The 26,368-nt window shown below is 43.0% G+C and overlaps 3 protein-coding genes across 3 annotated transcripts; 1 reads left to right on the forward strand and 2 right to left on the reverse strand.

Annotated features, from left to right (window-relative positions):
* Window positions 1-694: 694 nt before the first annotated feature.
* On the forward strand, window positions 695-3,545 carry LOC101769449 (probable protein phosphatase 2C 50). Its single transcript, XM_004961319.3, has 4 exons — window positions 695-1,351; window positions 1,455-1,793; window positions 1,859-1,964; window positions 2,871-3,545. Exons 1-4 carry the CDS (start codon window positions 992-994, stop codon window positions 3,209-3,211), a joined length of 1,146 nt encoding a protein of 381 aa, XP_004961376.1. The 5' UTR covers window positions 695-991; the 3' UTR covers window positions 3,212-3,545.
* Window positions 3,546-3,597: 52 nt separating this feature from the next.
* Window positions 3,598-23,706, reverse strand: LOC101782403 (myosin-17-like). Its single transcript, XM_022825218.1, has 49 exons — window positions 23,644-23,706; window positions 20,433-20,561; window positions 19,698-19,841; window positions 19,446-19,591; window positions 19,184-19,340; window positions 18,970-19,028; window positions 18,629-18,788; window positions 18,407-18,556; window positions 18,194-18,330; window positions 17,885-18,031; window positions 17,700-17,801; window positions 17,556-17,613; window positions 17,364-17,465; window positions 16,178-16,215; window positions 15,704-15,830; window positions 15,456-15,623; window positions 14,463-14,594; window positions 14,266-14,375; window positions 13,943-14,003; window positions 13,282-13,459; window positions 12,988-13,193; window positions 12,751-12,870; window positions 12,563-12,661; window positions 12,296-12,484; window positions 11,921-12,060; window positions 10,764-10,931; window positions 10,303-10,470; window positions 10,000-10,167; window positions 9,380-9,547; window positions 9,076-9,243; window positions 8,835-9,002; window positions 8,576-8,743; window positions 8,297-8,464; window positions 8,008-8,172; window positions 7,206-7,364; window positions 6,895-7,104; window positions 6,660-6,780; window positions 6,492-6,584; window positions 6,314-6,385; window positions 6,039-6,233; window positions 5,545-5,889; window positions 5,322-5,462; window positions 5,169-5,239; window positions 4,976-5,075; window positions 4,484-4,540; window positions 4,312-4,368; window positions 4,145-4,225; window positions 3,974-4,056; window positions 3,598-3,899 (listed from the first exon to the last, which is right to left on the reverse strand). Exons 1-49 carry the CDS (start codon window positions 23,704-23,706, stop codon window positions 3,782-3,784), a joined length of 6,534 nt encoding a protein of 2,177 aa, XP_022680953.1. The 3' UTR covers window positions 3,598-3,781.
* A 914-nt stretch (window positions 23,707-24,620) lies between these two features.
* LOC101769849 (probable WRKY transcription factor 50) lies at window positions 24,621-26,239 on the reverse strand. The gene is made up of 3 exons (XM_012844647.3): window positions 25,664-26,239; window positions 25,419-25,559; window positions 24,621-25,196 (listed from the first exon to the last, which is right to left on the reverse strand). The coding sequence occupies exons 1-3, from the start codon at window positions 25,981-25,983 to the stop codon at window positions 24,995-24,997; spliced, it is 663 nt and encodes a 220-aa protein (XP_012700101.1). The 5' UTR covers window positions 25,984-26,239; the 3' UTR covers window positions 24,621-24,994.
* Window positions 26,240-26,368: the final 129 nt, after the last annotated feature.

A 26,368-nucleotide genomic window follows, 5' to 3' on the forward strand; every position in this document is an offset into this window, starting at 1 on the left:
AGTCGCATTCTTTTTTAGAATGAGGGAGGAAGAAAAGAGCGAGGGATGTCCAACTTATGTACGGTTCAGGCGCATAAACCAGATACTTATCAAGTAATGAGATTATAAACAACTATGTTTTTTTTTACTTGGAGGGCAATAAATGCACGGAGTTGTCTTCCAAAAGAACTCTACAAATTCTCCCAAAATACATAGAAAAGCTTACCACCACCATAGACAGTATATCTAAAACTATGTTGCAAACGCACCAACCTCTCATTCTTAAAAAAAAAAAAAAACTCAATGCTGAACGGGAAGAATTATGCTACATACGTGTACGCCGTGTACGTACTCTACCAGAAAAGACGGGAGGAATCCGTACCCCTCCAAGTGTCAGGCTCCTCGTGAAAATCGACCTCTGGAAGACCGGTAGCCTGGAGTCCACTGGCAAACCGGCAGGAAGTGGTCACGCGTCACAGCGATCCACATGCGGGCGAGTGGGAGCGCAACAGGTGTGCCCGGGGTGGCGTGAAGGTAGCAGAAACCAGGGGGGCGCGTGGATGCGACAAATAATATCAAGCGCCACGCGGACCCTCCCCAGCGGCGTGACGGGGGAGACCTGCCCGACACGGCGCGGCCCCCCGGCCAATCCCCTCCTCCCACCTCGCCGCTTCCTCCTCCTCCCCCTTTCTCTTCTCTTCGCTTCTTTCCTCCTCTTTCTCTCTCTCCCTCCCCACGCGCGCGCGCACACCACCATTCCACCCCCACCTCCCTCCTCTCCACCCACCCCACCTCACCTCACCGAGGCTATAGCCGTACCCTTACTCCTCGCCCTCCTACCCCGAAGCCCGCAGCCACTTCCTGCGGCCGCTCGCGTCTTGGGGGCGGCGTGGTGTGTACTGTGTAGAGCTCTATCTATCTCTCGTGGTGACTGGTGGTTCTTCGGCGGCGAGGTGGGCGGGGGGAAGCGTGGTTCGGGGGAGGAGTATTTTTTTTTCGCTGTGATTCTGTGATGGCGGCGGCGGCGGCGATCTGCGTGGAGGACGAGGCGTCGTGCGGCGCGGCGGAATGCGCGGGGATCGAGAAGCTGGATCTCGCCGGCGGCGGCGGCGGGGCCGACGGCAGGGCCGGGGCCGCGGGCGGCAAGAGGAGCGTGTACCTCATGGACTGCGCGCCGGTCTGGGGCTGCGCGTCCACGCGCGGCCGCAGCGCCGAGATGGAGGACGCCTGCGCGGCGGCGCCGCGGTTTGCGGACGTGCCGGTGCGCCTGCTTGCCAGCCGCCGGGACCTCGACGGGCTGGGCCTCGACGCCGACGCGCTCAGGCTGCCCGCGCACCTGTTCGGCGTCTTCGACGGCCACGGCGGCGCCGAGGTACCCGGGCGTGGGAACTCTTAAGAACGCACTCGATCGGCTCGCCGCCCGACGCTTGCCTGCCCCATGATTTGACAATTCGCCGCTTCGTGTTGCTGTGTAGGTGGCGAATTACTGCCGGGAAAGGCTCCAGGTGCTCTTGAGCCAGGAGCTGGGGCTGCTTGGCGATGATTTGGGGGAAGTGGGCGAGGCGGACATGAAGGAGCACTGGGACGAGCTGTTCCGCAAATGTTTCCAGAGGGTAGATGACGAGGTGTCAGGGCGGGCGAGCAGGCTCGTCGGTGGTGTCCCGGAGTCCAGGCCAGTTGCCGCGGAGAACGTGGGATCCACGGCGGTTGTCGCGGTCGTGTGCTCATCTCATCTTGTGGTCGCAAACTGTGGAGATTCACGTGTTGTGCTCTGCCGAGGGAAGGAGCCGGTGGCGTTGTCCATTGATCACAAGGTGAGGTCTTTTGTTGAGTCTTGAGATCCATCCAGGGCTCTTGTGACTGACACTTGCTGTTTCAGCCTGACAGAAAGGATGAGCGAGGGAGGATCGAGGCCCTGGGAGGCAAGGTCATCCAATGGAACGGTTACCGGGTGTCCGGTATACTTGCTATGTCGCGATCAATAGGTATGAATGCTCATTCATGTGCTTGATTTAGGTAGAATAACCTGTTCCTTATTCAAGTGAGCTGGAAATTATGGGTTTTGCAACATTAGAATTTACAAAGCTTTGTAAGATCAACTCTAAGCAACTAGTTGATGTTGGTATTAATTTTGCGGTATGTAGAATCTTAAGATCATGCAATTTGATGTCACAACTTCCTGGTTGTTATTGTTGTTTATGGTAGGCAAGCATGTTGATGAATCAAATGGAGTATTATTTCATATTGACCCAGGCAAATTTTACTCTTGCCATTTTGTTGAAAGACTCTGTTGAACTAAAGGTGATTGTTGCCAGTGTGATGGGCATTTTGTAAGATGAGAAATTTCTGTCCGCCATTATTTCCATTTACCATGCTATAGTTGTAAAAATTGCTTATCATCGATTTGGGTTGAACAGCTTGTCTCTATCCGAGATAGGAAGCATGTTAGACTTGATACTCTCATGAAATTATGTAATGGAATTTGACTGCTTGGATATTGGCTCTAATGCTATCAATGAAGTTATAAAACGAACTTAAATATATTTCTATGCTAGAACTCAGAATGCAGATGTGATTAGGAAAAGCAGTTGCTTCTCCAAAGTAGAAAAGCCATCTTTTATCGACACCACAAAGGTACCTTATGTCATGATTCATGCAAGTGGCTGCAGCTTGGACCATTGTTAACAACGGGCCTTGGTTGGACTTGTTCACATTCTCACCCTACTCAAATCAGCTTTGCTATTGCGTTTAACATTTGGACAATATTGTTCCTCCAAATTCACCTGAAAATTTAGTTGAACCAACAGTTCAGCTGATTCTCTGTGTGTTGGATAGCACTTGTCCCATTTTTGTGTTACCTGCTAACGTGGACATGGAAACCCTTGTTGCAGGGGATCGATATTTGAAACCGTTCGTCATTCCAAAACCAGAAGTTACGGTCATTCCTAGGGCGAAAGACGACGACTGTCTCGTTCTTGCAAGTGATGGGCTGTGGGACGTTGTGTCGAATGAAGAGGCATGCAAAGTTGCGCGGCGACAAATCCAATTGTGGCACAAGAACAATGGTGTTACAACATCATTGTGTGATGAGGGTGATGAATCCACTGATCCTGCTGCGCAATCCGCTGCTGATTATCTTATGAGGCTCGCACTGAAGAAGGGGACCGAGGACAATATCACTGTCATTGTGGTTGACTTGAAACCTCGGAAGAAGCTTAAGAACAACTCATAACAAGAGCTGGATTCATCAAGAGTAGCTAACCTTGATATGTCCGAAGAGTTCATACTGCTAGTTGGTCGTCCACGTGAGACTTGACCCACAGTTTTTTTCCGTTGGGCCTCAAGAATTGTACATGTATATGCTAGATGCATTTTCCATCTAGGGGGCAATGATGTTTACCCCCATGCTGAATTCTGGTGGCTACAATGTTCTTCAGTCATCTTCTACCTTGAGCCCTGGCACTTTTAGTATACTCCCTGTAATGCTGTATGATAGTCGAACTTGTAAAGAGCGAAGCGGCTGAGACGGTCACTGAAATTAACATATTGTTACCTTTATGATTCAAGGCCTCTTACTCAACTGGTTGTATCAAGTGAAGTTTTGTCTTGCAGTCCCGTGTGTTGGGGTGTCTACGTTGTATAGTATCCCGACACAGAGTGGCAGGGAAGGACGAGCAGAGGAAACACTATTGTCTTCACAAAGCAATCAGATGAGAACCCCAAAAACAAGGAATTTTCAAGCTTGCAATCTCGTACAAATTGGGAGGCTCTCTTGAGTCCGAGGAGAGCACTCACGCATTCTCTACTGCAATATAAAGGTAAAGCTCTGGTTCTCACGGATAAAAGGTAGCAGGTCATTAACTGACGTCTCCTCAATGTTTGGCATCGACTTTGCAATATCTTCAAGCGAAAAGGGTATGCTGCCAAGAGAAATGAAACATTTAAGTGTAGCCCAGCAAATAGCGTGTGAAACGTAAATTTTCAGGGAACAGACCTGGAATCATCATCCAGCAGAACTGAAAAGCTGGAGACACTATTTGATTCCTCACGCAACATAGCTCTCATGCTTGATATGAACTATGAAAAGTAATGAATTAAACAAGGGTCATTAGAATTTCAAACCAAAACAGTGCAAGACTAAAAGGGCTAAAGCTTATCGTCTTACCTCAGCTGAAGTTACGTTTGAGCCATTTAAATCGTCCCAATACATACCGACTATCCTCTCAAGCTGCTGCAAACTGAGAGCCTGAACAAATAGCAAAATGAGTACAGCATAGAGTGTTAATTGTTAAGCAAAAACGGCACAAGATTCTTGGCAAAGCCAACACTTACCGGGCAAATATCATTGTGTATCTCTTCCCATGACCTTATTGGTTTGAGAGAAATTACCTGATGAATGAAAGGGACAAGGTGAATATTTGAGAAAAGGTAGGTTTCATACAGTTCAGTTTGTGTACAAGAATCACAAAGGTTTGCTTCTTCTTAAAGGGTAAATGATACAAACCACGAAGTCAACAGCTTGTCTTATATGCCTCAGTGCTGCCCATGCGGAATCTGCAAACTGAGTCAATAAAAATGATAAATTTAAAGAACTTAAATATTCTTTTTAAAGAACAGGACATTAAGATGAGCAAGTTACAGAAAAAACACACAAGTTCTATGGTGCAAGTTTAAAAACCTGAGATATCCTGGATCGTGACATAAATCCCAGATGTATAGCACTACTGTTTCATGAAATTTGAAACCCCATTTTAATGAAATAAAAACATAGGATGACTTACTGAGCCCATCCATAGCTCCACATTTCCTATGCCAAAGTGGAGGGACGAGGACAACATCAATATGGCATTGCGACAACGGTCCATCTTGTTAGCTTGGGGTGTAACATTTAAAGATTGGGTTTTGTTAAACATTAAGAACAGTGACCCCGTGTTCTTCTGTAATTTACTCTTGAAGATATGTCATACTACAACAGAACAATAGATAAGTGAACCACCTCTCGACTGACGTCATTGCACCAATGTTTTAGTTGAGTTAGCCCATCTTTGATGTATTGCCCGTTGCTAAAGGAACAGCACTCACGGCGCAAGAGGAGCCTGTTTTCAAATAAAGAGACCAAACATGGATATAAGTGAACTGTTCATGCTTCTAAAAAGATAATATGATAGGACCGCCAAAAAAGAACTTACCTGTTAAATAATTGCACATTGACCATAGAAAATATCTGGGTAAGCAATTTGTGAACCAAAATTGAGGGAACCTACGAAATAAGCACATTATGGCATTGTCTTTTTAACACTGCAAATGCATAGTGCATTTGTGATTTTGTTCATAGCACCTACATGATTAGCTCTGAGAATGTGCAGATAGTTGTTGAAGATTTTCACGATGCTCAGCCAATGCACGAGTTGTTCCTGTTGGCCCAAACCACTAGCAGGAGATAGCAAGGCCTTCGCTTGATTTGAGTAAGAAGTTCTCGGATCCTAAAGATTTTAGAAATTCCCCAGATTTTTAATGGGCAAAATCTTGACAGTGGATGATTCCTGTGGTCAAGAAATGCAGTACCTGTATGCACAACTCAAGTAGTGGGTTTAGCTCCTTCTTCATTCTGTCGCTTATCATTCCATACACCTTTTCAATCTGATCCACCAGCTGCTGCTTGAAGAGCAAAGCTGGATATTTTGCCTCAATTTGGTGAAAGCCACTAGCTCCATCCACTGATTGAGCACTGAAATAAGCAAGCCCACTGTTTGAAGTTTGATTGACTTGAAAAATCCTCTCGCAGGAAAATCTTCGTCTATTCGGAGTTGAGACTGTTGCCCTGGCGACTTTAAATGAGCGTTGCAGTAGAACTGATAATGTGGACAAGTTGGATAACCAATAGGCCAAGCCTCTTGTATCATGTTGAGCCTTGAAGTAAGAACATCGATTAATATTACAGGTACTGGAAAATTGGATGCATAAAGCTGTATCATATAGAATTACAAGGTGCAGATTATGAGCTACTGGAGTACTGCTGCAGCACAAGGAGCTTAAACGAAATCAAGAGTACTACAAACCTCAGTTGCTGAGTTTACAACTTGTATAATACTGTCAAAGACACCTGTCTTTGCTTCTTCAAAAGATCTCCAATGAAGAAGAGAGTAGTATATAAGAGGAGCAGCAATCGGTTTGCTGCTAGAGAATCCAAGATACTGGGTAATGTATTTCAGCAATAACTGCTGATGATTCAAGGGTTGCTGGTGCTGAGAAGGCTACCAAAAATAAGCAAAGCTACCATTCAATGCTGAGGGTTTATGATAGATTTAGCAAGTAGAGAATAGCAAACACACACCTGATATACTTCGTTAAATAACTTTTGCCCATTTTCATAATCCTTGTGGTTAGTCAAATCAGGGGAGCTACCCTGCATTTTTAACAATAAAATATGCAAGGACTCAATAAATTTATATCATAAATCAGAATGACATGCAGCCGTGTTTTAGAAAAGAATGGCATGCAACCATACAAACCATTGAGGCTCTTGTTTCTGTTGGAGCAACTGAGGACTTCATTTCAGCATATGCTACGTTGCCATTTGAAATATGACCATCTTCTTGACATCTCTGTTGAAATGCATCTACCAATTCAGATTAGAATATCATCAGCAATTCAATTGAGCTCTACTGAAGATATATTACATGGATCATACTGATTTTAGGGCATGCAGCTTGAGACTTGGCTGTAGATGGAGGAGTTGCAATTGCTTGTTGACGAAGTACTTGATTTTCAGCCTCTAAGTCGGCAGCTTTTCCTTCTAAACTGTATTCGTGGAAGGACAGGAAACAATGAAAAATTGGTCACAGAAAGACAAGCAAAAATGTAGCCAAATGAAATGAATTGCCGCTACAGAAAGTTATTTTGTCGGTAAGCTACCTTTCTAAGTTCTCACGAAGCTGAGAAACAAGTACACCAGAATTTTCAATCTTTTTTACCAAGTCATCATTTCTTTTTAGGAGGTCTTCATTTCTCCTTATTAGATCATCATTTCTTCCATGAGCCTCAGTACGTGCACTTTTTATACCATTGCCTTCTTGTTTCTCCATTACAAAGTTAGACAATCTTGATATGGCATCTACTTGAAGCCTAATTCGTAAAGACATTAGTCACCAAAAGGATGATATAATGATCAGTAATTTGATGGCACAGTAGTTGACAATTAGAGAAAAGTAAATTAAGATACCAACTTCTGCACAGTATCTTGAAGCTGGTGGGCCCTGTATTCGCTATCCCTAACTTTCTTAAATAACACCTCATTTCTCTCCTGAGCTTCAACAAGGGACCTCCTGATTGCTTCATTTTCTTGTCTTTCAGCTTCCAAAGAAGCTGTCATATCCTCCTTAACCCTGTTTTGGGATAAAAACAACAGTTGCAACTTCACAATGCAGATTAGTAATAATGGAAAACATGAAGAACTATTAGAGTTAAGCATACAAATGAGGAAATGAATAAAACCTAGGTTTTGTGTGATGCATGCTGCATATCCCTAGTTGATGAAAAGTCTTAATCTATCTCAGATACTCACAAATGCACTTCTATGTTTATTTTCTGCTGTTATCATTCTTTCAACTTTGATAGGCTTGCAACACTGAAAGATAATCTGCATGCATGTGGCACATATCTGCCATCAATGTCTCGCTCTCTCTGCATATATATCTTTCCAGAACATGTGATCTTGATTCATTTTAGTGTTATGCAAAAAAGGTAGTGGGACATAAGAGTGTATGATCCTGACAATATGTCATACTACATTTAGTATAGAAAGACATCTAGGTGCTATATTAACAGCATGTGAGGATAAAAAAGTCTGGTTTTTAGTATGGAACCACATGCCTTGTACCACTGATCTTGAGACATGGGAAGAAATTCCAAAAAAAAAAACAATGAATTTTTTTTTGAAGGGGGGGGGGGGTTCACATGCTGACAAGGGAGAACTATAGGAGCGTACTTGTAATATAATATACATAAAGCTTTATTGAAGGTACATACGAATTTATAGTGTTTTGAAGATGCTCAGCTTTTTTGTTGGCTTCTTCTGCTTTCATCAGTAACTCTTCATTTTTGTATTCACTCTCAGTGAGTGCTTTCTTCAGTGCATCCTTCTCATGTCTCTCAGATATCAGCAAAGTGTCTTTCGCTGTATTATCACCAAGCCTGAAATTGATCACCAGTTATTATGTCAAGTACATCTACATTTACGTAAGCACACTCACTAACTATATGTAAGCATTCCCAGAGCCAAGCACAGCTTAATAAAAACAATAGATGTATAAAGTACCTTTGTATGCTGCCTTGAAGAAGACCAATTTTTTTGTCAACGTCCTCAAGCTTCTTTAGTAACTGCAAAATTCTTTCTTGACTTTCAGCTTGTGCCTTCATGGTTGCACTGTTTTGTTCTCGTTCTCTCAACAGTAAAACCTCTGTAGCAGATGCGTTTTCCTGAAGCCTAGTCTCAGGTAGAAATATGGAGTTGATTCAAAAGTTAAAACAGATAATCTTCTGATAGAATTTATGCCCCTAGAGGTTGTTAAGCAGACAATAAGGAACGATTATGGACCTCTCAACAGTTAGCTGAAGCTGAAGAGTATTTTTATCATAATCCTGAATTTTCTTGATTAATTCTTCATTTCTACACTGAGTTTCGGTCAGAACTTTCTTGGTCGTCTCATGTGCTTGTTTCTCTGATAACAAAAGTGCATCTCTGGAAGTAGCATCCGCTTCAGACCTTTAAAAATCACAGTGAAAGGTCACTATCACAGTGTAATGATGATACTGAGCAAGAAGTTGGGACACATACTCAAGAGAAAGCATCAGACCTCTTGATGGTATCTTCCAATTGTTTTCTGGTTTCTTGGGACTGTTGTGACTCGTGTACTAATTCATTGATCTTTTTCTGGGCGTTGGCTATTTCTTCTTTAGTCGTTTTGTTTTCTTGTCTTTCTACTTCCAACAAAGAGTCTTTCTCCGCTGTGCGTTCTTCTAGTCTATGTGCAAAAAGAAAAGAAAATCCTCAAGAAACAGGCAGATCAGAAATGCTTGTAACAAAAGGAATCTAACCTGTTAACTGAATCCTCAAGCATATTGATTTTTTTAGCTGAATCCTCGAAACTTGTCATCAAGTCTCGGTTTCTCCCTTGAGCTTCAGTTAGCGCTTTTACTGTACAGTCGAGATTTTGTTTTGTCTTAAGCAGCAAAGATTCCCTTGCCGTTGCATGTTTCTCAAGTCTAAAATCATTAAGGAAGAGGAAGTATGTGTTAGCTCATAAAGTTGAAGTACAGGATTAGCTCTCTTAAGTTGCACATATTGCATTATGCTTGAGTAAAGAAAGCTCAGCTCTACAACTAGTGACAAGATAAGAACCTTTGAGCGTTCTCCAGCATCTTGTTTATAGTTTTTTCACTATCATCAACTTTCCTTAGCAATTCCCAATTTCTTTCCTGAGCTTTCAAAAGTGCTTGCTTGGTTTGATCATGCTCTTGCCTTTCTGCTACATACAGGGCATCCCTTGTGGTTGCATTTTCCTCACACCTGTATTCAGTGAGTGAGAATTCTTAACGCTGCCAGCTCGTTATATTGAGGACTGGAATAGAAAGGCAGAAGCAGCATTGCTAAAGACGTCCAAAACGTACACAACATCACCTGCACCTATGATCAATCCTCTATACGACACATCATTGCTATGACATATAATATACTTTTTAATCCTTTACTTTCAAATATTTCCAAAGAGGTATTGATAAATGCAGCTGTGGAACTCCCTTTGTTGTTTCATGTAACTACGACTCGCATCGAGATCTTAAGCACCTTGCTAAAACATGCTTATTAATTTTCTTGTTGCACCATTCATGCTTGCATGTTTTTTATGCAATTTGAGTATATGAACAACTAGAACGTCAATTATTCATATTCCTTTCAAACAAAAGAAAAAGAATTCATAGCACCATTTGTCCTTTTCAAAGAATGTAACATTAGAAATCAACCTTTTCAAAGAATCTTGAAGCAGATCATTTGTCCTACGGGCATCTGCAAATTTCTTCTGCAGTACTTCAATACCCTGTTGTGCTTCAGTTAATTGTGAAAAGGTTGCAGTACTTTGTTGTTTTTCAGCTAACAATGAAGTCTCCAATGTTGTCACAGTTTCTTCAAGTCTATGTTAATTGAAAAGAAAATTCAGCATTGTTGATTCAAGATTATTATAGTATAATAATAGTTAACAAAATTTGGAAGGAGCTTATAACTGAAGTCAAGCACGAATCAAATCACGGAAAGGAAAATGCAATTACCTTTGGATGTTGTCTTGGAAGTTACTAATGTCTTGTTCAGCTACTTCAATTTTATTGAGAAGTTCCTCAATTTTTACATGAGCTTCATTGAGTGATTGTTTGGTCGCTTCACTTTCTTGTCTTTCTGTAAGTAAAGTAGCCTCTCCCTCAATTAAGCTTTCTTGCAGCCTGTGTCCACGAAGAAGAAAAGATAATGAAGTTTAAGTCAACCAAATAGTCCTACTTTTCTATGTGGTTGCCAAGAATCACACAGATAATATTACTGAAAATTTTTGGAAGGGTTATATGAGGTGTAGGACTGCTTGGAAAACAGCTAATGTGCCTGAATTGATAAGTAGTTCCTGTTGGGTTTCAACTTTACCTACCCCAACTTGCTTGGGACTGAAAGGCTTTGATGTTGTTTTTATTGGTTATATGAGGTGTAGGACAAATCTTATGTTTTTTTTACTAAATAAAATGACCTTTGCACAACAGTCTGAAGCTCTGTGGATTTTTCTTTGGCATCTGAGATTTGTCTCAGTAGTTCTTCATCCCTCTGGTGCGCTTCACTTAGTTCCCTTCTAGTTGTCGTGTTTTGTTCCTTTTCCATCATCAATGAAGACTCCAGTTCTGTCACATTCTTTTCAAATCTGCATTCAACAGACAGGAAGATTTCTGTACTTCCAAAATAGTAAGGATGGGACTCGATTTACTTGATTATGGTTAAGTATATGGTAAAGTACCAGCGAGCTTTACAGTACGACAAATGGAACTAAAATAAAGGTTTGAGTTGGTTGTATTAGTGGGCCTTTGCAAGTTAACAAAAAAAAACAATCCTTAATCTTTAATTCTCTATTACATCTTCATCTGCATCTTGAGCTTCAGTGAGTAATGGGAAGTAAAGCATCATATACATTGGCATTCTTTAGATCCATTAGGCTTTGACAAAATGGGATATTATGACCTCAGCAAAGAAAAAAATTAGTATTGAGATCTGCCTGATCTTGCTCTATCACAACGATAACCAGGACAATGGCATGCATTCACACAGTTTCCTGAAGCAGACAAATTAGTTTACCAGAGTGTATTTGATTTCCTTGCTAGTACTTTGTTTCACTCTTGAGTACTTTATTTCACTTTTGAGATTCAGTTAGTGCGATCTTATATTCTTATTTGCTTCATATTAATATTTTTCACCTGGAAACCATACATACATTTACTTCTAATCTGAATCAACATAGCCAAAGAGCTTGGATAGTTTGGTATGTTCTACTGCAGTACTGCTAGTCTGAAACTGCAGTTACTAGTGTCAAACAGACAATTCAATGAACCAACAGATCTAGAGTGTCCAACTGTTATCTTAGTATCATAATGTGGTTTAGCAATGCTAAATCAGATCCTGGCAGCATACACTGTCAGCATTTAAGTATGCGTGACTGCATCAGCATCCATGTCTGATACATGTGCTCGTAGAGGTTTCTGTGTCTGTCAGAGCTGTGCATAAAAGTAGCAGTGTTAAGGGATATGTTCTGTTGTAGTGAAAGGCTTAGAAATTATGTGGTGCTATCCTGAAAGTAATACTAGTTTTTAGTATTGGCTCCTTACAGAAATTAAGGTCTAAAGTCACTGAGCTACTAACCTTTTTACAGCATCTCTAAGCTGCTCAATGTTTTCGTCCGCGGACACAATTTTTGTAGTCAGTGCATCATTTTCTTCCCGAGCAATAACAAGTGCACTCTTAGTTGCACTGTTTTCTTCTTGTTCTCTTTGTAGTAGTACCTGTCAACAGCCATCCATTAAAAAAATATCATGCTACAGATAAATAAGTTACTGCTACCATCAGACTCTAATCAAATATGGGATATGTTTTGTAATCAGCTGTTCTTTTACTGTTTAACATGAAACAGATGCTGTAACTGTGTTTTGTTTATTAGAATAACTATTGCAATGCTTAAATCCTTGCAAATATCTACACAGTTTGGATAATTACTATGTTGATTTAGGAAAAGAGTACCTTCAGCTCCTCCACTTCGTTAGTCAATGAAGTGATCTTTTCTCTTTCTTGAGTTAAAGCTTCTTCAATGGCCCTTTTGCCTAATTCTCTTTCCTGTATCTTTGTGGCTTCTTCCACCCGCTGCTCCATCTCACGAAGAGCAGCCTGTAGTTTGGAAATTTCTCCTGCTTTGTTCTTCTCTAGATCAATCTGAAAAGTGATACTGTATAAGCATAAATTCACCAGTTAATTCATCCCACGTTATCTTAATTCAAGAGCAGCATCTACCCTAAGTTTCTTTTCCAAGCCCAAACAGCTAGTCAGCTCTACAACATGCTCCTCAAGTTTCTCCTTCTCCACCTTCAGGGCTTCTGTGTCCCTTGCAGCCTACAAAATGTACCAAAAAAAAATAAAAGGGTGTGTAAGTGAAATATAGAATCAACATGATTAAAACAAAGACCCAATTGCTTCAGTACCATTTTGAGCTTTCGGAGTTCTCCTCTAGCAACCCGTCTTCTCCATGCACACTGATAAATTAACACTGATCTCTTCATTTTACAATAGTTCGAATAATCTCTATGGCATCGCCACTGAGCCTGCAAGCAACCATTCTCAGAGTGACAGTTCAGAGATGAAACATGTAAGATATGAAAGTTGAGATTTGTAACCAGCCTTCCATTTAGATAAAATAAAAGAATGAATCTGTGGTTTACCTGGATACGAATAGTGGCTTTATTTTGTTTTCTGAGAATGTATTCTTTATAAGCACCAAACGCCCTTAGTCCTGTCTGCAACGTAATGGCTGAAGAGCGTAGCTTAGAATAAGAGTTCCAAGCAAGATAGCAGCGGTAACTTTTCTGTAGATGCAACGCTGCAGCTTGTTTTCTCAGGAAAACACGTAACTTACAAGCCAATATTACTGCAATTGATAAGGTACTCTCAGATATGATGCAACCTGAGCTATAAGCATTGTTTCCACTTGCAAATACCAATTAACAACACCTTACCTCTAACAAAAGATTGAAAAGATAGTGATGTCTTGCGTAGTACAAGGAATTGCTCACGAGCAACATGAGTGCGAAATCTACTCTGAACAACTCTAGCTGCTTTATTCCGCACTTCAGTTCTTCTAGCATCTAATTCAGCCATCTGACCAGCTCTCAGGAAAACCTTTGTTCTTCCAATCTGTCATGGACACCGATAATTTAAAATATCGCGAGAAAATTTTGTTATCTCTTTATATGCTACAAGCAGGCATTTCTGCCATGCAATTTATAAAAGAACACACCACGAGGGGAAGTTACGTATTCCATATTGTGATTGTTGGCAAAAAAAATGAAAATCAACAAAAGACTAAAAGCAACTGATGGAGTAGTTAAAAGTTAGCAGCTGAATTTTCAGTGGTGTGAACCAAAATTTTTTGATGGTATAAATCAATTTTTTGGGGGGGGGGGAAAGAACAATCATAAAAAAATATGGACTAATGCCATTCGCGTGAATCATTTTGTTCACTTCTTTATTATTTACCACTTCATAGGCTGTAGTTACTCGACAAGAACAAGCATTGTGTTTTTACTTTAGTGACTTGTTTTGGATTATTTAGAGATGAAAAGAATGCAATAAGCATATAACACACATAAAAGGAGGATTAGTTATAGTTTTCTTCACCTGATAACCCTGGAGACCTATTTTGTCCAAAATCTTTTGGCAGGTCACCTTTTCATTGTTTCTATCAGATATAAGAGAAGAGTTATAAAAGCAGGACAGAACTGGCAATATTAGTAGATCACGAAAAAAATATTTTTGTTATCAACTTGTTAAGTATATCTAGGCCCATATACTCTAGGCCCATGTGGCCCATGTGCTCTATATACACACACACACACATCAAGCCTGTGAGATCAGAACTGCAAGTAGCAGATTTTTTACTAAAGCACAAACTCGAGAACAACATTGGCTTTCCAAGGTTAGTAACAAAACTGAGTGCTCACCTTTCCATGAAAACTTCAGGAGCAAGAATGCGAAACCGACAGAGAAAATCATGAAATATTTTTCTTGTAGGATATCCAGCACAGCTGATTCTAATAGCTTCAAGAACACCCTGAAATGCCAACAAACAATTAGAGTAGAGTAAACAATGGCTGAGTTTCTATGGAAACTTTGCCATGAAGAGTGATCTGTTGCTTACTGAACACCGAAGTTGCTGCAGTACATTGATGTTCTCAAAAGTAGTAGGCTTAAGATTGTTATTGGGCTTAATACATCTAATGTAATGAGGCTCCGTAGAACTCAACGTCTCCATCAGTTCTTGGAGTTGCCACTGAGAGTTACATGGAAGTACCAGATATGAAGTTTACATGAAACATAGCTCGATGGTGAACACAAACTTATATATATTCTCTTCCCTTTCTCTATCAAGTAATATGCATTTATTTTCTAGATATGCCATTTCAAATATAGTAACATTTATGTAACGCCCCACATCCAAAATCTGCCTATAGCTCAGCTCACCTATGAAGCTCTTACATCCAAAATCTGCATGTCACCTCTTACACCTTTGTGTTCACTTGGTGTAAAAAGGTAATTCGGAGGTGCTATGTCTGAACACAAAGGATTGGCCCTCACCTACCCAATATCTCCCTCCATCAACCCGCCTCCCTTTCTAACACAGTAACACATGAAAAGTTTGCACATGGGACTAATCTGACCATGACAAGGCAACTACTAATGGGCTGCGGGATTGTATTTTCATTATGTGCAAACTTTTTCTTGTCTTATCTTGTTTGTTTGTTTAATTGGAAAATCAAATGATGATGTTTTTAAACTCTATATCTGGACATAAACCCGAAAACAAGATATGTACAAGACAGTCATAATTCTTTTATTCTACTGTTGTGTTGTACAGAAAGTTTGTTGTCTTAAATATGCAGAAGGATATTAACCTCGTAAACACATTTTGGTAAAAGCAAACACCAAAAGAACCATCATCAATAGAAAAAAATCTGAAGTATGTACCCTAAATTCTAGAGTTGGGGCCAAATGTATCTCTGAGAAATTTAATTCTCGAAAGAGAACCAAAGCCAAACTTCAGGTGAAAAAATGGGACTTCTGTAAATAATTTTTCTCCAACCAACTTTGGAAAGGATTTGAAGGCATAATAAGTCAAGTAGGAGAATCATACCTTGAAGCGAGTAGCAATGGAAGACTTTGATGCTTTTGTGTTCTCCTCTAGTACTGATGGGAATAACCCTGACACAAATGAACACTTGGAAGCATTAAGTAACTCTTGATGTTCTACAACTACATAGTCTCTGTTTTTGTCCAGGAAATGGTCAGACTGATAAGTTACCTGGGAAAAAACATGAAATTAAAACGAATGTACTCAACAAAATGTACTGAAAAGAAAGCTATATCATGAAGAATGCTTACTTCTCCCGCATAATGTTGTATGTTAAATGCAGTGCGAGAAAGCTTTGGTTTGCTAAATCTTTTGTTATTCCTGAATTTCTCATACAGCTTCTGAGAAAATGATTCATGTGTGCATTTAGGAAACATACTGGTGCACAAAAATAAACCAAAAACAAAAGAATCTCCATTAGAAGAATTGATTTGGAAATAGAAATGAACAGTGCTCTTTATAGAATGAAAGGAACCATTTAGACCAGTCTCAGTGGAGGTTTCATCAAAAGTTTCATGACCATTAAATAACATGCCACATCAGCAATTTTGCTGACATGGCAAGATCATTATGAGAGGAGAGGAGAGGGAGTTTCATCACCATGAAATCCAGCAGTCACAGTTATCTAGTTCTCAGCCTTGGTAAATGTGCCATGAAACTGTGCACTGAGACTGACCTTAGAACTACCTTTTATATTAAATGCAATACAAGAAGTTCAGACTCACCAAGCTTCATCAAGAAGTGCAATAATGCCACCAGGTTTCTGAAAATAAAGAGGGAAGAAAACATGAAAGGGTTTAGGTAAAAATATAACGATAATACACGTTTACATTAGCCCCTAGCACTGCCAACAGGGGTGAAGCCAGCTGACATGGACGCTGGGGTCAGCTTCATTAACACGGTGGGGTCAGCTTAGAGATTAACGTTGTTTTGTTAAGGATTTGTAGGATTTTATCTGGGTCAGCTGACCCCGATAAAAGAGCCTGAGTAAATTTTACTATGGGTCCATAAGCTTTTCCTGAAGTTCCATCTAAGTCCATGAACTAAAAAAGCGGTCATCTAAGTCCACAATCTATTAAAGAGTGGTTGTGGACGTCCACGAGCGTCCACGTAAGCACATTTTGCCAGCGTGGTAAAAAATTGCAAAAGATGGCCTGCGTCTCTCATTTTCTCACTCTCTCATCCTTGTCCTCATCGCCGAGCTCGCCCCCGTCCCTGCCTCTGCCTGCATAGCGGCACCACCAGCAGCACGGCCACGCTGCCGCGGAAGGGAGTGCCAGGGGGTTGTGGCCACAGCCCACCAGCCCTCCCCCTCGTCAAGTCAAGTCAATAAAGGTCACGACTACAAGGGATAAAAATAACAGCCTACTCACTGACATTGCACTTCGTGGATGTTTTATGAGAAAAGGAGAGGCAGATATCAGCACTGTATTCGCAAACAGCAAAATAGCTCATCCACAGGTCAAAAAATACTGGAGTAGTGACTGATGATATTTTTTTCTTAAAACTGTTTTGGATGCATTTGAGGGAAGGCCTATTCTCATAAGTTCAGGTGGTCCACAGCAGTGCAACAGCACCACCACATTCTCCACAGTGCCCACAACTACAGCGACATAGGGATAAGCAGATATCTCCTCAATTAGATGTTTTGCCTCAAGTTAAAACATAGGATTCAGTTAGTTAGCTATAATTTTAAGCAAGGATTAGACCTTAAAGGTACATCTAATAGGCAGGTCAGAGCCTCCTGCTTGGCTGGAATCACAGTTGAGACACCTTCATCTAACCTTATCCCCTACCCAACTCAACATACCATATCAAAACCAAGTAATGTCATGGTGATAATGACCATTATAGGACTGGAAGATGCAAGGCTAAGCTGCTTAAATTAAAACTAAAAAAATAACAACACACCTTCTCAATCAAGTCCAGAACATCTTGGTTGTCAACAAATTCTATGTAGCTCCAGTCGATCTGCTCCCTGTTATACTCTTCCTGCTCCATTTTAAAGACATTCTGCCAAGAAAATACTAACTCTTTTACCAACCCATAGAAGCAAAGAGAAGTATAATATTGTGAACATCCAAACATTTGTTCCACAAGTACCTGATTAAAATGCTGTTGGAGTTTTTCGTTGGTGAAATTGATGCATAATTGCTCAAAGCTAATTCCATATTATGATAAAGACAGGAGACATCCATGAATGGTCTTCAATTGTAAATTGAAATCATACTTAAGTTAATAATTTACCTATTAGTCTTAAAACTTTCAAAACCATAGATATCAAGTACTCCAATCAATCGGTCAGAGGATGTATCTTGTCCTATGGATGCATTTAGTCTGTTTACAAGCCTGTGCATGGTACAAGCACACACGCTTACAAGGGTGCATTGTGTACATGATTTAGGAATGAAGTACACAGTCGTATTCACTACCAGTCAAATAATCGAGAATATATCTGCTTTGCTAAGCCATCCCTGCTAACAGTAGCAGAATTAGGATCAACTGTTGTGGTTATAACTCCTTCTGGTGTATTTATTTTCCTCTTTATCAGCACATTCTCCAGGTTCCCGCCATCACACCTGTAATCAGAATGCCACAATGCATCATAGGTTATAAATGTGAATGTACATGCATATTACGGATTGAGTCCTTATTGTACCCCCTTTCCTGTTCTGTATTTTACAAGAAATAAACAGAATTTATAGAAAATTATAGAAAAATGAAGGAAATATTAGGCATACATCAAGAGCTCTGCTGCTGCATTAAGATGGAACCTAGCTTTCTCATCCTTTAATAAAGATGAATCTACCTCTCTCCCTTTCACAAAACTGATATTCCCAAGGTGGAGCACAGCAGCAACTACCCGGAATGTGGCCTCCTGCAATATTATGTGTTGCTTAAAACAGGTTACACATCCACATCATAGAAAGGGTTGAGAAATTCATGTCTGAAACCTGCTCCTGCTCAGTAATACCAACTGTATTCATCGCACTTCGTGTTGCAAGATACTCCTTAGCATCACTAATTTCGTCAAGTTTAATGCACGTGGATTGATTGAGATAGTGAAACGATGATGGCTCAGCCAGCTTATACCTTTTGATATCCTGCCAGCAGGGTATATTCATCAGCCAAGAATCGGATACACAACCAGTCAATCAATTGAGCTAGCAAAGTACCTCTGATGGTGCTGCACATAGGAAGTAAAAGCAATGGTAGTTTCTCTCTGGACTATTGATTTGGCAAACACGAGATCTTTCAAGCAAGTATGTTCTAATGGCAGCACCTGATATCTTCCCACTCTTGTCAAATTGGATTTCAACAAATTTGCCGAATCGACTTCATCATGCCATCAAATAAAGAAAGAAAGAAAGAAAGAAAGAAGTGTGTGAGGAAATTTTTTTAATATCTTCAAATATGAAGATTCAGTTCTATTCCATACTTAAAGATTTTAATATGCTATACACAATAACTTTCAAACGGTTGTCTTCCAAGACTCAAAGTAGTGTAAAAAGATCACCTTGAGTTGTTGTTACGAACAGTCTTTGCATTGCCAAAGGCTTCAAGGACTGGATTAGACTGCATGCAAAGCGTAACTAGATATCAGATCAGTTTCAAGTGAAAGAGTGAAACTACATATGGCACATTACTTAAAAGCCTCCACTGCCTTTTGGAATTGGACACTGTTTCTAACAACAAGAAGTCATGTAAGAAAAGTATGATTCCTAACTTACTTCTAAAACTTGTTGTTCAACTGTCCTCCCTCCTGTTCTAGATCGCCCACCCAAAAAAGCAAGATATCTCATAAGCATCTTTGTAGTTTCAGTTTTACCAGCACCACTTTCACCGCTCACCAAAATGGAGTTGCTCTTTCCCTCATTCATCATCTGCCTGTTTCCTTATTCAAAAAAATGTCACAGAAGGCTCCATCAATATTACTGCCACATTGTACTTCATTCTAAGAAATCGTTTACCACTGTTACTGTAGGCATTCACCTGTAAGAAACATCAGCGATTGCAAATACATGAGGGTCTAGCTCACCAAAATTTGCACCTTTGTACTTCTCCATAGTATGGGGTTCAGAAAGATGGGGCAGCCTTTGGAATGGATTAATTGCAATCAGAATGTTGCCAGTATAGGTCTGGAACTCAAAAAAGGAAAGTTAGAAGGAAACAAAAGGCGAAACAAACTTCATTTTGCTTTGATCATTTTCAAGTGATAATAAGATTGAGTGAACAAATACTCACATAAATTATATTTTTTGCATATCGAATAGCGAGATTATTTAGAACACCAGGTTCATGCAAGTATGATAGCCGTGTCATGTCATCAATGCCATTAGTTGGCACTTCCGTGTCCTTTGGATGAATGTCTGGTATGCTCACAATAACCTGGTTTCATGGAATAGAAGAAATGGCACAGGTTGTACAAACAGATAACATATGAATTTGGATAAACCTCTCGAGTCTAAATAAACGGGGGCAAGTTTGCATGCCCCGATGCAGCTCATAGCAAAATGCGAATATCCCCTTCTAATTATTCCATTCTCTAAAGAGGCACTATAATTGTAGTTTTGTGAAATTAACTCTTAAATTTAGTAAACGATACGCACATTTTTTTATTTTCCTTAAGATCCAAATCATGTATAGACTGGGTTTTGACATTGATCTCCATGAGTAAATAACAGAATTAAATCACAAGGTCCGCGTCTTCCGTCTACGCTGCATAGAACACCATTTCAGATCATAATACAGTGTCACCATCTGTGATGCTATTGATGCAATTATGAATGAAAAGTTTGATCATTTGACATCAACAATTACTTAGCTTCCTCGCAAAAAAAAACACAATTACTTAGCTTTTTTTGAATAAAAAAAGGAGAGAAGACAGTCATAGGAGGCCCAAATCGAATGTCTTATTACACACAAATTGATTCACCACCAAACCATGTAAGATTAACAAGCAACATAAGACTCACGTACCGTCTTTCCATTGGTAGCATGGACATGGGCATTTTGACCTTCTATTCTGGCAACCTCGCCATCAATCCAAGCTAAATCTTTATCCTCCAGCCATATATGGGAGCCTACAACAATTTTTAATGTGGCAGCCTGCAGACAAAACAAGTCAAAACCTCCAGCGTGTCTGGAAAGTCCATGTTTTTTTTAACATGTAAAGTCCATCTTGATAAACAAAATGAAAGTAGACATCTGTATAAAGTTCCATAGAATTGGTACCAAAGGACAGAACACCACAAGGTTTTAGGACCTATATTGTATTGAGTGGCATATAGCATGATACATGTATCATTGCTGAAGATGGCTGAACCTATGGATGCTATGTCAATGACAAGAAAAGGCTGCCGTGCAGAAAAGGGCCAAATGATACAGAATCATATTGGGGCAAAGCACAAAGTCAGCCTTTCAAAAAAAGGGCGTAAAGTCAGAACAAAATCATGAAGGATATACTTTAAGGAAACAGAATAGGATAATTCTGTACATTACATCATAAAATAGGGTAGGGATTAGCTAAAACCACAACCAGTCATGAACAAAAAAAAAATGTCTGGCATTCAGTTAAATACCTACTTGCCCACAATAATCTTGACTGATGATACCTAACCTGGTTTCAGGGCAGTTACATGAGACTATGAACTACTAGTATACCGTTAATTTCATCACCAAACTAAATTCAGTTTATACTCATTTTGGCATACACTTAAGTTGGTCAAACTGTTACAATAACTAGAAATATGGATTCATCTTGTCAAATTGGACCCACCAGCGAGAGTCACGTGGGCTGGGTTTTAATTGAAAATGCATTGTACATTTGTAGCATGTGGCTCTGCTTACTGTTAGTCTGACCACTCACCCATCGGTCAAACACTAGCCTAGACATCAAATGAGGCTAACGATCAAGTGTACTGGGGAACTCTGAAGTCTCAACCAACTGGGCCACTTGTACACCAAATCCTCCAAAACCGAACTTGTCGCCCTACCACCAAGGAACCAGAATCCACTGGGTTCACCTCGCGCTCGCCACACAAGTACGCAAGCGATACCCACAATGCCCTTACCTTAACCCGGTCTGACAGCCTACAGTGACTCGGTAAAACTGCAGGAGGGGGCGCGCGCACGACACCGCCAACAACAACGGAGCTTCCAACGAAAACGGGAGAACCAAGCACGAGCATCCAAACACTTACCATGAGCCACGCGATCGAACGCTACGGCCGTTGCAGGTGACGTCGAATCGGGGTCGGCGGCGGCCGGAGGCTGGGAGGCGGCGTTGTCTCCCTCCCTCGGACCGCTCGCCGATCGCCTCGCCGCCGCGCGGGAACAGCCGGGGCACCCGGTGCGGTCCGTCTCGAGCGCGTGCGTGCCAGCGTGCGGAGGCGCGCGATGCCAGCAGCGGAGCGAGCGGGTTGGAAGGGAGGAAGGAGGAGGGGGACAGGAGCTCGAACCAGACACCATAGGCCTCATTCCCCCCTATCTCACCTATTTTTGGCGCTGGAGTGGGGGTGGAGGTGGTAGAGGGGCTGATCGCTCGGGCCACGAGCGCGCGATTCGGGGCGGCGGGAGGCACCACCACCGTGGCATTCGCCGAAAGACGTGGGGGAGGAGGGGGAGGGAGACGTGGCTGGCAAACGCAACGGGAATGGGGGAGCAGCGGAATGGTGACGGACTGCAGGCAGCCGGAGTGTTGGTGCCGGTGCGACCGTTGGCGTCTCACGGTCCCAGCGTGTGGGAAAGGAATTCCGAAATATGCCACCGCGTACTTTTTCACTAGTACTGTATCATTCAAAATCCTCTTGGATAAAATTATTTATATTAGATAATTCCTCCATCCCGAAAAAATATTCTGTTATTCAAAATTTGTTAAAAAACAATTCATTGTTATCACATTTAAATATGTATATAAGTACGTGATAGTTAATTAGCACTAATAAGAGATGTAAGTTTATTTTCTTTCTAAAATGATTTAATTTTTGGGACGGATGACCTAGGGAGTAGATTGTTTTGCGAATGCCCAGGGAATCGATTTTCATTTTTTTTTTTTTGAGAGAGAGGGGGGAATCGATTTTCATGGAAGCGGTGCATTTGGGATCAGTTGCTCGATTTTTTCCCCAGGAATCGTAAACAAAAAATGGGGCCTAGGCATTCTGAGATAAATCACAACTCGTTCCTGCTAAAAATTAGAGTATACTGGGCCGCGCAGTCCAAGAGCATCGGCCCAAATGTGGCAGCGAAGCCCATCCTAAACTGACGCGGCCTGTATGGTATGCATCGGGCCATATCGTTAGTAATTACAGTACAGTAAATATTTCACCTTCCTCCCATAGCCATCACCAAACACATTACAAATACACAGTGTTGATTTACGTAACAGTGTCGTCATGATGTCGAGGTTAACCTACGAAATCAATTGTAAGCTAGTTGTTGCACCGTCGTCTTATTACTTCGCTGCAACATTAAAGTAAATCTTGATGGTAATTCTAAGGAAGTATCGCTTCGGTTTGGTTTTGACTATCAAACTGCAAAACTAGGAATCTTTGGCCATTCAACCATTAAAATCATTCATATTTTGCCATCAGGTGGTTTCGCTGACGTGGACGACACATGGTAGTGGGACCCACGTGTCAAGACCCTTTATCTTCTCTCCCTCTCCCTCCCCTCTTCCTCTCCCCGATGAGCACAGTCTTGGTTCGCCCCGTGAACCTCGTCCCCCGTGCACATCTCAAGCTCGGTGCCGGCGACCTCGGCGCTAAGGAACTCCCACACGAACTCCACGTTGTAGGCAGGACGCCGCTCGGTGCTAGGATGGGAGCAAATTTTGGGGGAGGGGCGGCGGCGCAGCGGCAAGATAGGGGTGGCGGGGTCGGGGAGATGGGGTGTCGGTGTGGGAGCAGATGGGGGAGGGGGCGACCGGCGGCGGCGGGATGGGGTGCCGAGGTGGGAGTAGAGAGAGAGATGGGAGCAGAGAGAGAGATATGCGGCATGGCAGCCGCGACAGCGCCGCCTCATTTGAGCTCCTCACTGCACCTTGCCGTCCTATTCTCTGCAGTCGCTGCACACATGGCCGCCCACTCCCCCCACACCCTTCGCCCTTATTCTCCACCGAGCAGTCGGCCCTATCTCCTTCTCAATCTCTATTTCTTCTTCTTTTTGCTCCACCGCCCAAAACAAAACTGACTGGAGCTTCGTCGATCGATTCACTCAGCTCCGGCCACCACTCATAAATCGCCACCACAATCATCTCCTACACCCACCCAGCTACAATCTCGACCATCTCTCACCCTGATCCATTGCAATTCCGGCTGGGGATTAAAGAAATCCAAGCCAGCCAGGGCAGCAACTCAGGCCACCCTTTCTTCCACATCAACTGTTCCTCCACTGCTGGCAATGGCCTGAGCAGAGCACCGGTAGGTGGAGCCACGGCATGCCGATTGGCCCTATGATGACCAGCAGATCGCGTTCCTCGACGTCAAGCTGCTACCTTTCATCTACTGCGACACAACAAGAGGGGGGAGGGGGGCGAAGAGAAAGGGTCCTAATATGTGGGTCCCACCTAACCAAATATGAACGATTTTAATAGTTGAATGGCTAAAGATTCCTGATCTTGCAGTTTGATGATCAAAACCAAACTGAGCCAATCCTAATTCTAAACTTCATTTCGATACAGAACTAGGCCCACACTAACCTGGTTACCTGACAGAAAAGCATCATGTATGAATAAAACAACAGACAGAACAAACCACGGATCCGCCCAGAAATACAAAAACACGCAGGCATGCACGTCAGACGTCATCCATCCGCGATCGAGTCTATAATAAAAACGTAGCAGGATAACGATGCGGTGCAACTTGAGAGCCGTGCACGGTGCACGTACAAAAGGGTAGATATTCTGACGAGTCCACTAGAACCAGTTGAATGACACAGTGAGTGACCGAATATGAAATTTAAGTGATAACAATCACGCGAAGACAATTGTTCATTCCCCTGTAGCCCTGTGCATACTACTCAGTTTGATTAATTATGAGACTTCTATTCATGCTGATCAAGAAGACATGATATAGGAGTATATTATCGCGTGACTCATACGAGCGTTGCTCGATTTTGTGCATATGCAGATCTTATGCAAACAATCATATTCTGTCTCACACCTTGCACTAGGTCAAAAAAAGTAAAAGCAAAATTATAGCCATCAGGTCGATGAACAACGACAAAACATCTGTACATCTTATATTCTTATTGTACGGTCACGGCACTGTATATGTGTGCTACATTCCCAGACTATTTTTGCCCATTGCCCAATTGATGCTCGTGGGAGAGTAGCTCCTGATGAGCCTGCAGCATGAACAGCGGCAGCACACTATTCGATCGCAACAGCCAGCCGCCGCCGCCGAAAAGGACGGGGAAAAAGAGGAGCGCTAGATCCCAAACGATCCACCTCGAGAAACCGACCCAGATCACCTATTATCCTACTGCTATAGCGACTAGCTATCTGGCTAGCTTACTTGGGCCGGGTGAAGCGATCGGCGCGGCTAGTTGATGGAGCCGGGCGGCTGCGTGCCGGCGACGAAGAAGCGGCCGGAGGCGGCGTCCTGGCTGGCGTAGTACACCGTGCTGGGGCTCACGTGGTTGTGCGTGCCCTCGTACGTGGTCACCACGTAGCTGGGGTCGTCCTTGTCCCGCTCCACCCGCTTCTTCACGTTGCACCCTTCCGTCGAGCACCGGTAGTAGTTCCTGCGCGCGCGCACACACACACGATCCGTGTCAGTGTCGTCGAGATTAAACCCAGATCGTGAAATGTACTAGAAATTGCGATGAGTTGATTGATCATTTCTTATTGAAACAGACTACTAGCAGTAGCTCGCGTGATTGATTGATCGGTATCGATCGTTTTGTCGTGCATGTGTGATCGATGATCAGGATGAACAGCAATAATTCAGCTTGTCGATCGATTACCTTGGGTTGGGGCTGTTCTTTACGGACTTCTTGCCGTACTTCCTCCACTTGTAGCCGTCGTCCAGAATCTCGATCTCCGACCTCGTCCGGAACGCGATACGCTCCGTCCGCGGCCGCTCCGGCACCGCCTCCGCCGCGCCCCTGAAATGCCCAATCGAAAGCGAGCCCGGCCAATTCAGAATCCAGACCAATGATGATGCGCCGAAAAAACCCCAGACAGCTGCCAAGTGACGCACGCCACTCACCTAGCGGCAGGTACGGCGGCCGCACTAATTGCACTGCCAGCAGCGGGCACGACGGGGGGCGGCGCGCCGCCGTCGGGCGCCGTGGCGAACACGCCCGGCGCGGCCGCTCCTCCTCCGCCGCCCGCACCGTCGTCGAAGAGGAACTCGGAGATGTCGAACGGCTCGGCGGGCGCGGCGGCGCCGAGCGCGGCGGAGAAGCTGGACGCGGAGCTGGAGGTGGAGCTTCCCCCGTGGGAGAAGTAGGAGGACATGGAGGCGGCGGCGTCGCCCGCCGGCGCCGGGTGGTGGTACAGCACTGGGCGCGCCCCGACTGCCGCCATGACCGGATGGGCCACCGCCGCGGGAGCTTTGTATTTATAGTAGCAGGTCGGGGATGCGCTCGGAGGATCGAGCTGCCGGTGTGCATGGGGGAGTGAGGGATGCCGACGGGTTGGGGCGGGCGGATTTGTAGTTGTAGCAAGGAGGTGGCGGGGGGATGTGTGTGTGTGTGATTTGGGGGGATCTGCCCCGGCTTCCCGGTGAGCTTCCTGGGCGGGGAGAAGGTTCGGAGCGGCTGCGGGGGTCGCCGCGCGCCGCCGCTTGCCCCCGCCCGGCGTGCCACTTATAGCAGGTGGGGCGGAAATGTCTGGCTGTCTGCGGGGGCGCGACCCGGGCGGTCGTCGCCACGTAGTGCCGTGGGGGTGGGGCCTTTGCCTTTTCAAGGGG

The sequence above is a fragment of the Setaria italica genome, chromosome III (genome assembly GCF_000263155.2).
Source record: "Setaria italica strain Yugu1 chromosome III, Setaria_italica_v2.0, whole genome shotgun sequence".
Lineage (NCBI taxonomy): Eukaryota > Viridiplantae > Streptophyta > Magnoliopsida > Poales > Poaceae > Setaria > Setaria italica.